Source organism: Vicugna pacos, chromosome 10 (assembly GCF_048564905.1).
Source record: "Vicugna pacos chromosome 10, VicPac4, whole genome shotgun sequence".
NCBI classification, from domain to species: Eukaryota; Metazoa; Chordata; class Mammalia; order Artiodactyla; family Camelidae; genus Vicugna; species Vicugna pacos.
The window spans coordinates 36,063,671-36,076,431 of record NC_132996.1 but is presented as its reverse complement, the minus strand read 5'-3'; the positions used below and the strand labels follow the sequence as shown (position 1 = coordinate 36,076,431).

Sequence of the window (12,761 nt, the reverse complement as noted above, 5' to 3'; positions counted from 1 at the left end):
AAAGATGGAATCCTCAAGGACACCCAAGATTTAATGGGGATGAAGGGTGGGGTTATGGTGCAGTACTATCCAGATAAGAGATACAGGAGTGAGTGGTATAGAGCTGTTAGCAGAATCTTTTTTTTTCCCTTACTAGGGTGAGTTTTTCAAGCACAGGAACGATATCTGACTTGCTTTGGTATCTGTAAATTTCTTAGCATGTTGTATTAGGTGTTCAATAAGCATATGAATGAATGAATGAAATAAAACATGTAATGTAAACGTAATGTCACTGAGTGTGGCACAGAGATTGGTTAAAATATAAAAGATCATTAGACATTTCAAAATAGTGTATAATGTGTCATTTGCCTTTTATCTATCAGTAGTTATATTTATAGATTGTTGATAACATTAAAAAATATACTAACATGTGTAGACAACCACAGGCATTGTTTTTCCAAATATCTCAACTTGAATTTCACTTGTTTTTAGTGTGTTTGTAACCTTACAAGTGAGTGAGGAGTGAGGTGAAATCCTTCAAATGCTATCTAAGTTTTACTGACAAACAAAATGTAAATATGGCTTTCCAATTCTTTTTAGATAACCTTCACCAGAACATTTGACTTTTTTGATAGCCTTCATCAGAAAGTTCTGTACTTTCTTGTGGCTGACTGTAAAATACATGTTGTTAATTTCAGTAAGGTTGATTAGGAATACATACTGCTGTTTCCCTGCTTCTAGATATTGCCACCAACTGTAAAATTGTGGAAAATATGAATCAGAGTTTACCTTATTCATTCCTTGTGGATTTTTTCAGTCCACATTTTTTTTAAATCACTGTTCCCCATGGCTTAGGATCATTCTTTCCTCACTGGACATCTCTAGGCTCCCAGAGTGTGGTTTATAGTTAAGAGTTACCAGATAAGTGCCCTTTTAAAGAAATGTTAATGGCTGAAATAGCTTACTTAATAGACCTATCCAGTAAGGAGAAAATGCTCTACATCTCATTCTACAGAACCTGCTAAATAAGCCTCTCTGCATCTTTCTTTTCCCTTCTTATCAGTTTTCTGTACTATTCTTTTGTGTGTCTCTTGGTCTGTGACCATTTTTTCCTATCTGACTTTATCCTGTCTCTCTGATTTGTTCTGTTTCACCCTTCTGCTTCATCTTTTCAGTACAAAAAACTAGCTATAATATCAAATTGAAATTTTAAAGTATCCTCTTCAGTAAGTATATTTTTATTTTTATAATTAAAAACTCAAATGAGATTTTTGTTTTCAAAATAGTTTTACGACTAGTTTTTATGTTCATCTGATATCTGACTGATTTTTAATCATTCAGCAGTCCTTAAGGAAGGGTTTCCTTTTCTGGAAGCATTCAGCAAATAAACTGTGTGGCATTTGCTAAGAAATTTGAATTAGCCATTGTACAGTTCTTCTCCTTTTATTACTTTTATTTCACTCATTGATCTAACTACCTCCTTATTTACATATGTATTATATTAAAATTCTCACTATTGGATTTTCAATTGTTTTGGAAAGAAATTACAAAGTAACTATGAGGGAAAAATTATAAAATAGCAAAATAATCTCTAAAATGAGGGTTTCTTCTAATGAGCTCCGAGATAGACTCATAATTTTAATGAGTTTATACCCTTGACATTTTTTGGTGAAGTTGTACTGGAATACCTGTGCAATTCAGTGAGGTACAATATTTTCCTAATTCTGGAGTCCCTTTGATTTTTGTCTTTGGTGGAGAAAGTGAGCATCCATCCTGTTACCTCTCATCCCTTAGATTTCCATGAACAATTCCCCCCTCACTTTCCTCTATCAAATCCAGCTTGGAAAAGTATACAGAAAGCATACAGGAGTGGGTGTCAGGAAACCTGAGTTCTAGTTCAGTTTATATAACTTTGTTCAAATTGTTTAACTTTTTTTTTTTCTGGTGTTTGCAATCTCTAGAATTCAAATCTGACATACTGTTTTCAAACAAAATACTCCATTCTGAGCATTTTTCAAGATCAGGGCTTTATTCTATATAAAGAATATATATAAGTTCTCATTGTTCTTTATAATCCTGATGTTTACCAGCATTGTGACCTTTGGCAAAGTTACTAAACTTCTGTTTTGTATTTTGTGTATGGTAATTACAATACCCACCTTATAAATTGATTGTAATGATTAAATTGTATTCCGAAAATACTTTTAAGTGCTTAGTTCAGGTATTCTGTAAAGCTGTTTATTGAGTTTTCTTATAATTTCAGATGACCGTTATAAAAATAAGTCATAAGCCTTACATATGAAAAGGCATAAAGTATATGAATCATATTGGTAAAATGTTATTCTGATAACTGCACTGTAAGAAAACATCAGGATGCTTACATACTTGTAGTTTTGAACAAATATTAAATTTATATTCAGGATCTTTTACTTGGTTAAAGAAATAACATTGTTAGCTGGTCCTACTAGATGCTTTATTAAGCATATTAAACTTGTAGTAATTAAGAATTGTATTCTAAGTGAAATGTCTGAAAGAATCATTCTATGGAATTCTTTCTGTCTCTTGATTCTGTATTGATGTTTGGAAACATGAGGTACCCATATGGTAGTTAAGTATGTTTACTAAATACAAATAACACATTATTAAAATACTATAAAGGAGTAACAACTTTAATAGGAGAATCAAGTGAAAAGTATCTAAAAAAATCTAGTGTTTATTTTAATCTGATTTGTGGAATTTTGTATGTCTGGTGTTTTGTAATCCTGTTTAACTCTTAAAAAATGTCACAATAATATTAGAAAGTATGTAAAATTTTGTAACTATTTATTCTGCATGGAATAGATTTAAAGGTCAACACTACTCTTTTATGTAGGTTATGGGTGCTACATGTGTGCTTTCAGAGCAGTAGTGTGAGGAAGCTTGAAGTGGGATGGCAGGACGGCCTCATCCTTATGACAGTAACTCCAGTGATCCAGAGAATTGGGATCGGAAATTGCATAGTAGACCTCGTAAACTTTATAAACATTCAAGGTAGGTAGCAAATATGTATTTCATATATCAAAGCTCTGATAAAATTGATTTTTATGACGAACCAAACTGCATTTGGTTGTGGCAAGTCCTGTCAGAGGATGGGGGCCGGTTTACAAAATATGGATGTTTACATTTCTCCTTAAGTAACTTTTAGAGAAATGTTTTTCCTTCTAATCGTATTTGTATTTGTAATTTTTCCTTTTAATTATATTTGTATTTGAATTTTTGTTTGTTTCTAAATCATGTTAAAATCCTTAGTTGACCCCATGAATAAATGCTATGGTTAATTTAATTGGAAATTCTGGCAAGACAGGTTAATACTTTGTATTTAAAACCCTCTAATAGAAATCTACTTTGTGCTGTAAATACATTGTGTATGATAATTTATATACTTATGTCAGTCTTTGCTTTTATACATTTTTAACTATGTGAATTTATATTGTATTATCATCTGAGCTAATGGTAAAATCAGTCTTTCTGTAGTGACTTAACTTGTTCATTTAAAGTTTGATTCATTAAATGAAATTCATTTCGAAAGTTTCAGCTCATTTATGTATTTTTAAAACTTTAATTTTGTGCTGTGTGACTAAATAAGGAACATCTCGCTTAGAACACTTTAGGATCTGATAGTTTAAGGTATTAATTGGCAGGTCATAAACCTCACATAATACAGGTATGTAAGCATTTTTTCAGAGAGTTGTGCTTTATGAATATTCACTTTTAAACTCTAAGCTAGAAAATATGAGTGACTGGTACTTCTTAAGTCTCCTGACAAGATGGCTCCCTTTATTGTGGACTTTTAATTGGTAAGGTCTAAAATGAAAACATTAAGTTGACCTTATTAATTTGTAAGTACACACCAGTGGTATGAGTGTTTTATGTTTTATTTGTTCTTTGCTGTGTGTGTCCGTGTCTTTCAATTGGCGCTCTAGTTCTTTTTCTCTGTCCTGTTTACATGGATAATTATTTTGTCTTTGAGATTAAAGAGACGTTGGTTTTATCTCATTAAATGTGGGGCTGTATTTATATCTGCTATGTTATATACAATTTTTTAGATGAATTATATATTATCCTTGCTAGTTCTTAATATTTTTCTACTGATATACGAGGCTGCATTGTATATGAAGTAGTGACAAGGTGAAAATAAGGTTTTATAAAGTTGTGTGCATATAAAAGGAAAAATTTACAAAAACTAGCAGTACTTTTTCATTGCTGTTGTTTTATTTCAGTAACATATCATAGCTCTTGATATGTATAATATCAGTAACTTTTTGGTGCACTTTTAGATAGACTGCAGCAGTGTTGTTTAAGTGAAAAATGTGAAAGAGAAATAGTAAATAAGTATCAGTGCATTGACTTTTTTAAAGTGGAAAGACCATGAAATCCTTTGTGCTTATTTTAATCTCATTCATGGAAGATCTACCCAAGAGAAAACAGCTTACTTACTTACTTTATGATGTATTTATTGATTTATTTAAATTTTTGCTTTCAATTTTTTAGTTTTTTAAAAAGTTTATTTTTATTCAATTTTAATGGTTACATTTATAGTTATTACAAACTATTGACTATATTCCCTGTGTTGAATAATACATCTTTGAGCCTATCTTAATAGTTTGTACCTCCCACGCCTCATCCCTTTATTTCCCCTCCCTCAAACCCCACGCTGGTAACCATTAGTTTTTTCTCTATATGTGTGAGTCTGCTTCTTTTATGTTATACTCACTAGTTTGTTGAATTTTTTAGATTCCATATATAAGCAATACAATACAGTATTTATCTTTCTGACTTATTTCACTTAGCATAATGGCGTCCAGGTTCATCCATGTTGCTACAAATGGCAGAATTTTGTTCTTTTTTATGGCTGAATAGTATTCCATTTGTGTGTGTATTTCTTTATCCATTCATCTGACACTTAGGTTGTTGCCATGTCTTGGCAGTTGTAAATAAAACACCTTACTTTTAGAGACCTCTTACTCCTGTGTATTTATGAGTGTATAATATAGGATACTTTAAGAATATATACAATTTGACTTTTTTTAAATGGTAGTTTTTGAATTGATAGTAAATTAATTGAGAGGTATTAAAAACTAAACAATCAGCAAGTATTGTTGAGAATGTGTGCTCAGTTTAGGAGAGATTCAGAAGTTTGTCAGGGTACCATCATGGAATGCTTTAATATCCATGTATGGAACAATTAGAGGACAATAGGACCCTAAACTGTGGTAAATGAGTTGTAGTATAATAAGAGTTCAAAGAAGAAATCAGCATCAGCTTGAGCAGGTGAAAATGAGACTTGAACTAATCCTTGGATGATTAGGTAGATGGCAGGCATTCCTGCCAGGGACTTTCTGGAGATTACCTTGACTGGGTCTGAAGGTGGAGCTCTGTAAATAATATTACTGTCCCTATTTAACAGATGGAAAAAATGAGGTGGATGAACTTGCCCAAGGCCAACCAACTTGTAAATGGCAGAGCTAGGATTTATAAACAAGTTTCTCATTCTTTTTGTTTTTAAAATTTTGAATAACTTATTGTGGTACATTTTAAATACATATGTAGTAGAGAGAACAGATGTAATGAACTCCTATGTACCCATACCCCAGCTTCAAGTTATCAACTCATGGCCTATTTTATCTATGCTTCTACCTCCTCTCACCCTTTTTTTTCTTGATTCTTGTATATTTTATTTAGAGATATTTGAGTAAAAGAAAGCCAAGCTAAACACTGGCGTAAGTTAGGGTTTTATTTTTCTTATGCATAAAAATGCCTGGTATAGATTTAATGGCTTAAGGTATTAGGGTAATAAATCTTTGATATTCTTGGCATTTCCTGATTATCACAAAATGGCTTACTGTAGTTTTAGCTATCATGTCCACTTTCCACACAAGGAGGAGGAGGAAGAGAGAAGGGGACAGTGGAAAAGTTTTCATTCATATCAGGAAATTAAATTTCTCAGACATTTCCAGCATGCATCTGCTAATAAAACATTGGCTAGAACTACATGTCATATGATCATCTCTGGACACAGAGACTGAGAAATACAAGTGTGTACATTGCCACCTCATACAGAATTGCAGATTTAAATTTACAAAAAGTAAATGCCTCAGTCCGTTCAGGCTGCTATAACAGAATAACAGACTGGGTGGCTTATAAACAACAGAAATTTATTTTACAGGGTTCTGGAGGCTGGGGAGTCTAAGATCAGGGTTCTGGCCCATTTAGTATCTGGTAAGAACTTGCTTCCTGGTTCAAACAACTCTCTTTTTGTTGTGTCCTCACATGATAGAAGGGGCTCAGGATCTCTCTGGGGTCTCTTTTACAAAGGCATTAGTCCCATTCATGAGGGCAGGCCCTCGTGAGCTAATCACCTCCTCATCTCCAAATACTATTACTTTGGGGGAATACATATTAACATATGAATTTAGGGGGAACACAAACATTCAGACCTTAGCAGTAAAGAAATAAGCATACTTTAATCAATTTTTGTGGTTATTTAAAAAAGTTGTTTAAATTTGTATTTTGTTTGTTCTATTCACATATTGGTATAGCCTGCTTTTTAAAATCTTTTTCCTTTGATTTTTTTTCCCTCTACGTACTGGCAAGGGTAAAAATTCTTGAATTATTATTAAAGTAGTAATAATTACTGTATATGTGGGCTTACCATTGAGGCTTGAGGTTTTGGTGGGCATTGCCTTATGGTTTTTCTTCTGTCTAATACAACTTTAAGGTACTTTCTTTTCTGGACTTTCTTTGAATGTCGATTTGATAGGTATAACACTGATGTAAAAGACAAAATGAAAGCTAATCTGGCTGTGGATGAAATTCAGGGTGCCTATGATTTCTCTGGAAGTGCTTATAAATGAATTCGATAGGTGAAAAAAAACGGTCTTCTGTTTCTTTCTGAGTAGTAGTTGTATAGTTGATACCTATATTGAGGTTGGTAGCTTGCTGAGATGTTAAAAAATCATTTCAGTTGAAGTGTATTTGGCTTTAATTGAAACAGTTCTTTAACTTATAAATTAGAGGAGTTTTTGCTACTTAAAGAGAAGGAAAAAGCACCTTTCTGTATAACTAACGTTAAAATGCCTGGAGTGACAATATGCTAAAAGCTCTCGCATATTTGAATTGGGTCGAATACAACTATTTAAAACTCAGATCTGCAGTCTGCTCAAGTTACTAAAGATAAATGCATCATACATTCAATATCAGGCTTTGCCGCAAGATTCATGCCCACATGGAAGTACGCATGCTCTTCTGAGGCTGCATTGAAGATTGAGCTTTCTCATTTCCTTTTAAAGTCGCTCCTTAGCCCCAGCAGCAGTTTAGAAATGGGAAAGTTTAGTTGCTTTAAAGAGTAGTTCTTTAGTGGGTTCTTAAAGTACAGATAATATTTTCCCTTTTGTTTTAAAGAGAAGCCTTACTGCTCAGAATGGGTACGCAATAAAATATTGAAAGGAAAAAAGAAAGCTGCATCCTAGTTTTCTAAAACCTGGCAGGCTGGCAGAGCTAGAATTAGCTTTACAGATGGCATTTGGCAACATATCTACATATCACTAAGCCCTCATCTCCTGAGTTTCTTCAGCCTGTCTATCAATTACAATGTCCAATCATTGCACAGAAATGGAGAAATGGGATGATCATAGTTCACACGATGCTGTTTGGTTAGAAACGTCAGTGCTGCACAACCCACGGCTGAGTCAGTGTCTGTGAGAAAATGAACTGAATTAATATATAGAGGGGGTTGTATCTCTGAACATTTAAAGCCTAGATAACCGCAATAGCATTATTAACACAGTAGAGGGAGGAAAGCAAAAGGAGGTCTGTGGACAGGTGAGGTAGGGTGACTGGGAAATTTTGATTGTTCAGAGGAATTCTGAAGATGATGGAAATATCAGATGTGCTAAAGTTTCCTAGTAATGCCCAAGGATGCTGACCTGGCTTTCAGTGCTGCATTGTTTGAAAAAGCAGAGTCCCTTTATACTCTGATTTCAAATTTTTTTTCTTGTTTTTGTGTGTCTACCTTGGCATATACTAAAGTAAGGTGTGTATTCATTTATTACATGATAATGCTGGGTTATGATTCTATACATATATAAATATGAGAGAGATGTTTGGCCTTTGTTTCATTATGATCATTTGTTTCTGGATGTAAAAGATTCTATGTCTTTTCAGTTTAATAGCTAGTTATTTAAAATAAATAGTGTGTTTTTATTGTTCTCATGGGTTTGATGCTATGTTTTTAAATTTTATTTAAAGTCATTAGTAGAATCTTCATGTAACTTGAGAATGCATTATGTTTGGTATTGTTTCTTATGAATATTATACAAAATTTACTTAAGGAAAGACTAATTTTGAAGTAATATTTTTGATATATTTGAAAATAAAACTCAAAGGTAGAGAAATGAAATGAATGAAATAATTTCCTAAAGAAGAAGGTGAATGTATTTTTATTTTTGGATAAATTGAAGATCAGTTGAACCACTTTGTATGTATTTTACAGAACTGACTGTATTTGAGTGATAAAGTTTTAATTGGTTAAAATGACTTTTTTTCTGGTCTTTTAGAACATAGACTCTGAATAGATGATCTAGATACTGCCACTGAAATAGAGAGCAAGTCAGATAAGTTTTTGGATTATTGCACATTGATTTTCAACCAGACACAGTTGCTAAATAAATAATTGTTCTTGCTGTGAGATTTTAAGTCTTGACAGGTGACATGGCTTACTTTATTAGGAAATTTTGGCACAATTTTCAATAATTTGACTAATGTTTTTCTTCTGTCTTTATTATTCTTATCCTACTGATCATTTTGTAGAGATTTGGGGAGATATACAACATTTTTAAATTATTTTATTTTAAGTATTATTAAATATTTCATAACATTCTTTACTTGAAATGTCAGGAAGTTCTTGTGAACTTAATTTAATTTCTAAAAGTTCGAATGGTCATCTTGGTTATAGTTAGGCTAACTGGTGGTATCTTGTTTTTTTTTTTTTTTTTTTTTGGTGGTTTGGTATCCAGAAATGTTTTTCTAAGTTATAAAAGCAGAAATCTCATGGTAGACATTTTTGTCTTTTACTTTATAGAATATTTTTCTCTGGTTTGGCTGATTTTTTAAAAAAAAATGCCTCTGTTACTGTAAAAATGATACATATTCGTTACATAAACTTGGTAGATACAGAAAAGCACATAGAGGAAAATAAAGAGGTTATTTTACCATCAAAAGAAAAATATTTTAAATATTTTTTCATATAACCTTTTTTCCTGTGTATATATAAAAACATAAAATCACATGTATACACTTAAACGATTTTGGGATATTACTGTATATACTGTTATGTAACCCATCTGTTTTCTTTTTTAATAAAAAGTGAACTTAATTATGAACATTACCTATGTCATGAAGCAGTCTTATGTAGCGTAATTCCTAAGAACTGCATAGTGTTTTATGTATATATATATTTTGTTATTTATTTCATCAATGAGTTTTTCTGATTCATTTTTTTAAAATTAACCAATTATTTTTATTGAGGTATAGTCAGTTTACAATGTGTCTAGTTTTTCTGGTTCTTGATCAAAGATCAGCTTGATTCCACAACATAAATTTCTCTGAAAAGGAAGAACGTCTTAGGGAGTTAAGTAAAAATGTAATTTTGATATTTTTGGGGAAAGAAAAAGATCCTTAGTATGATTACACAATGAACTCTTTAAAGATATGCAACTGCTTTTAAAATAAAGCAGATAAGATTGTCAAAATAAAGTATAGAAGATAAATCTTTTTAAAAATCAGGGATACAAGAGCTCAAATAAGCTGAGACTTTAGAAAAAATGCTAAGATCTACCAAAAGTTTTTTATATTACATTTTAAAAAAATAATCAAGGGAAGTGTTATAATAATGCTTGGCAATGTGGGAAGAAAAAAATTCCTCAACTCTTATTTAGGAGCTTCTGTCAGAGAGGAAGGGAAAACCACCACTACCGTCAATAATACTAACAAAGCAAACGTAGCTAGTCAGGACATAAAAACCAGCATGAATACAGAGATAAATAATGCGTCTAGCTAAATGAATTATCTTCTGGACCAGTTGAAACATCTTATAGTTAAAAAAGGAACTGCCTGTAAAATCTTAAAATTATTGTAGTCTTTAAAGGTTTTAGGAGAATACAAGAAATGCTAAAAGATGGGGGAGTCTAGGTTTGATTTTGAAAATGTAGAAGATTTTAGAGCAGAAAATGAAAAGGATAGTTTATGACTAACTTGAAGAAAAAAATAAAAGACCCAGAATGGGCTTGCTATAAAAATAGATTGTCAGGACAACTTTGATTTTTCTCTGGTGCATTTGGTAGATCAGTAGCTATATATATATCTATTTAGACTTAAGCTTAGTTTTTGGTTAAGTCTTTTTTTTATATCCTTCTGTATAAGGTGAAGAAAAAATGAGTTAACCATTAGTTGACTGTGTTAATATATCAACACAGTTTTGATTTTGAAGGACCCTATCCAAAGGTTATTGATGTTGAAAGATGGCTTTGTTCTTTGCTTTGTCTTACTGCTTATCTGGAGAAGTAAAATTATCAAAGTTATAGATGACAGTAAAGAAAGAAGGATAGTAAATAAGATAATATATGATCCAAAATGATCTCTGAGTCTGGATTGTTGGACTGAATTTAAGGAGTGTACATTAGTCCTGAAAAACTAATATACATTAAGTTAGCATGGATTTAGAGCATCACATATGGAAAAGACCTGACAGTAGTTGTTAGTGGTAAACTTAATGTAAAACGAAAGTACAATGTGGATGCCATCATCCATCTTCTCCACTACCACTGCCCTTAGAAACTATTGTAATCAATGGAAAAGACTAGGGCCACTTCTGCATACCAATGTATTGTCTTTAGTTCTGTGCATATGACTCTGTGCATATGTTTTTCAAAATACACAGTCACATCCAGTGTTCATTATGTACACTGCTGTAAGCCTGGTCCAAGTCACTTTTGGCTCTCACCTGGATTATTTGTAGTATCTTCCAAAATGGTCACCTGATTCTACCTTTGCCCTCATTCTTCCAGAATGACTCAGAGGAAGAATGTGAAGAAATTGGAAGCCTTGTCAGCTTAGAGGACTGAAAATTTAGAGGTCTTGGGGGCAGCTCTGGTAGATGTTAAAGAATCTCACAATAAGAGTTTTTTTTTTCAAATATGTGAAGAATTATCCTTTGGAAAAGAAATTAGACTTCGTTTGTGTCAGACTTGTTTGAGGTTAAAAGCATGAGCTCTGAAATTGAACTCCTTAGGTCACATCTCAGATCTGCCAGTTAATTAGCTGCATAATTTTAGGCAAGTTGCTTAGCCTTTAAGCTCCCATTTTCTCAGCTGTAAAATGGGGATGGTTTTGAGGATTAAATGAAAGTATGTGTAAAGTGCTCAGTATTGTGCCTGGCATATACTAAATGCTCAGATGTTAGCATTGTAATTGGTGTTATTTGGTTCTCAACCAGAGGGGTGATTTTGCCCCTTATTGAGTGTTTGGCAATATCTGAGGACATTTTTGGTATTACAGCTCAGGAGGGGAGTACTACTCGTGGGTGGAGGCCAGGAATGCTACTAAACGTCCTACAGTGCACAGGATAGCTCTCCACAACAAAGAAAGCCCCAGCCCCTGAACTAGTAGGATCAGATTAAAAAGGTTTCATTAAGCTTTAATGTTAAAGAAAAACTGCCTGAGAGTCAGAGCCTTCCAAAGATAGAAAAAAACTGTCAAAAAAAAAAATCGCGTTACCCTTCCCTGTCAGCCAGTTCGTGGGAACTTAGTGGGTGAAATGCAAGGATTAAATGGATGTTTGGGCTAGATTTTCTAAAAGGTTTTTCCTAAATTTAGATTCTATATTTCTATGACTATTTCTTAATAGTTAGGCGTAATCCATGACCAACATCCAAGGACATGTGATGTAATTTTTTAATGTTTAATTTTCTCAATCTAATTGCAGTATAGTTTAGATTTTTAATTTTAATTCTTTTAATGCTTAAAATTTTATATGAGGCATGAAACAGGGAATTTAATGAAATGAGTCAATTGTGTTTTCAAAAGTCCATGTGGAAGTGAGTTATTGTGGGAGCTTTGTAATTTGTCTTCAGAAACTTGTTTTGTGAAACTGATTTGTTAAAATATTCACAATCATTTGATAAATATTTTAAAACTAAATCTTGTATTTGTACTTCTTATCTCCTTTCCATTGTTTTATTTTTCTTTTTTGTTTCTAATAATAAGTAGAAAAAGATGCTCCAGAGGTTTTAAAAAATAATTACCCTTTGAAGCATCATTAAAAGTACTTGTGTGTGCATTGTATTATTCTTAAATCATGAACGTTGCCCAAAACAGTAACTGGCACAAAGTAGTCATTTAGTAAGTATTTGTTGAGTGAATGACTCAGAGGAAGATACAGAGTTTGCCTGACCAACCATTAATTTAAATCTGTGCAATTATTAATAGTGGTTAGCTATACTTTAGAAATCGTTTATAATTTTCTGTGGTTGGAAGTTGCTTGAGAGTACTAAGTATTTAGAGATTTCCAACTCCCGGATTTTTATCTCTAACCTGGATTTTCCCTGAGCTTTAGCCTGTTGTATCTAACTCCATATTTGAAATCTCCATTTGGCAGACTAATAAACACACTCTTAACATGTCTAAAAAACATTTACACTTTGCAAATCTAATTGATTACTTCCACTCTCATTCTCATTCAGTAAGTG

The 12,761-nt window shown here is 32.4% G+C and overlaps 1 protein-coding gene across 4 annotated transcripts in view; it reads left to right on the top strand.

The window, feature by feature from the left end:
• The window catches only part of BTBD10 (BTB domain containing 10), a 67,384-nt gene that overhangs the window by 22,022 nt on the left and 32,601 nt on the right, over positions 1–12,761 (top strand). For 3 of the 4 annotated variants that reach the window (XM_006203548.4, XM_072969536.1, XM_072969537.1), the window contains exon 2: positions 2,852–3,009. The exons of the other annotated variant lie outside the window; for it this stretch is intronic. In XM_006203548.4, coding sequence (XP_006203610.1) covers positions 2,909–3,009 — 101 coding nt within the window. In that variant the 5' untranslated portion in view covers positions 2,852–2,908. The remainder of the gene's footprint in view (positions 1–2,851; positions 3,010–12,761) is intronic. 4 annotated transcript variants of the gene reach the window in all.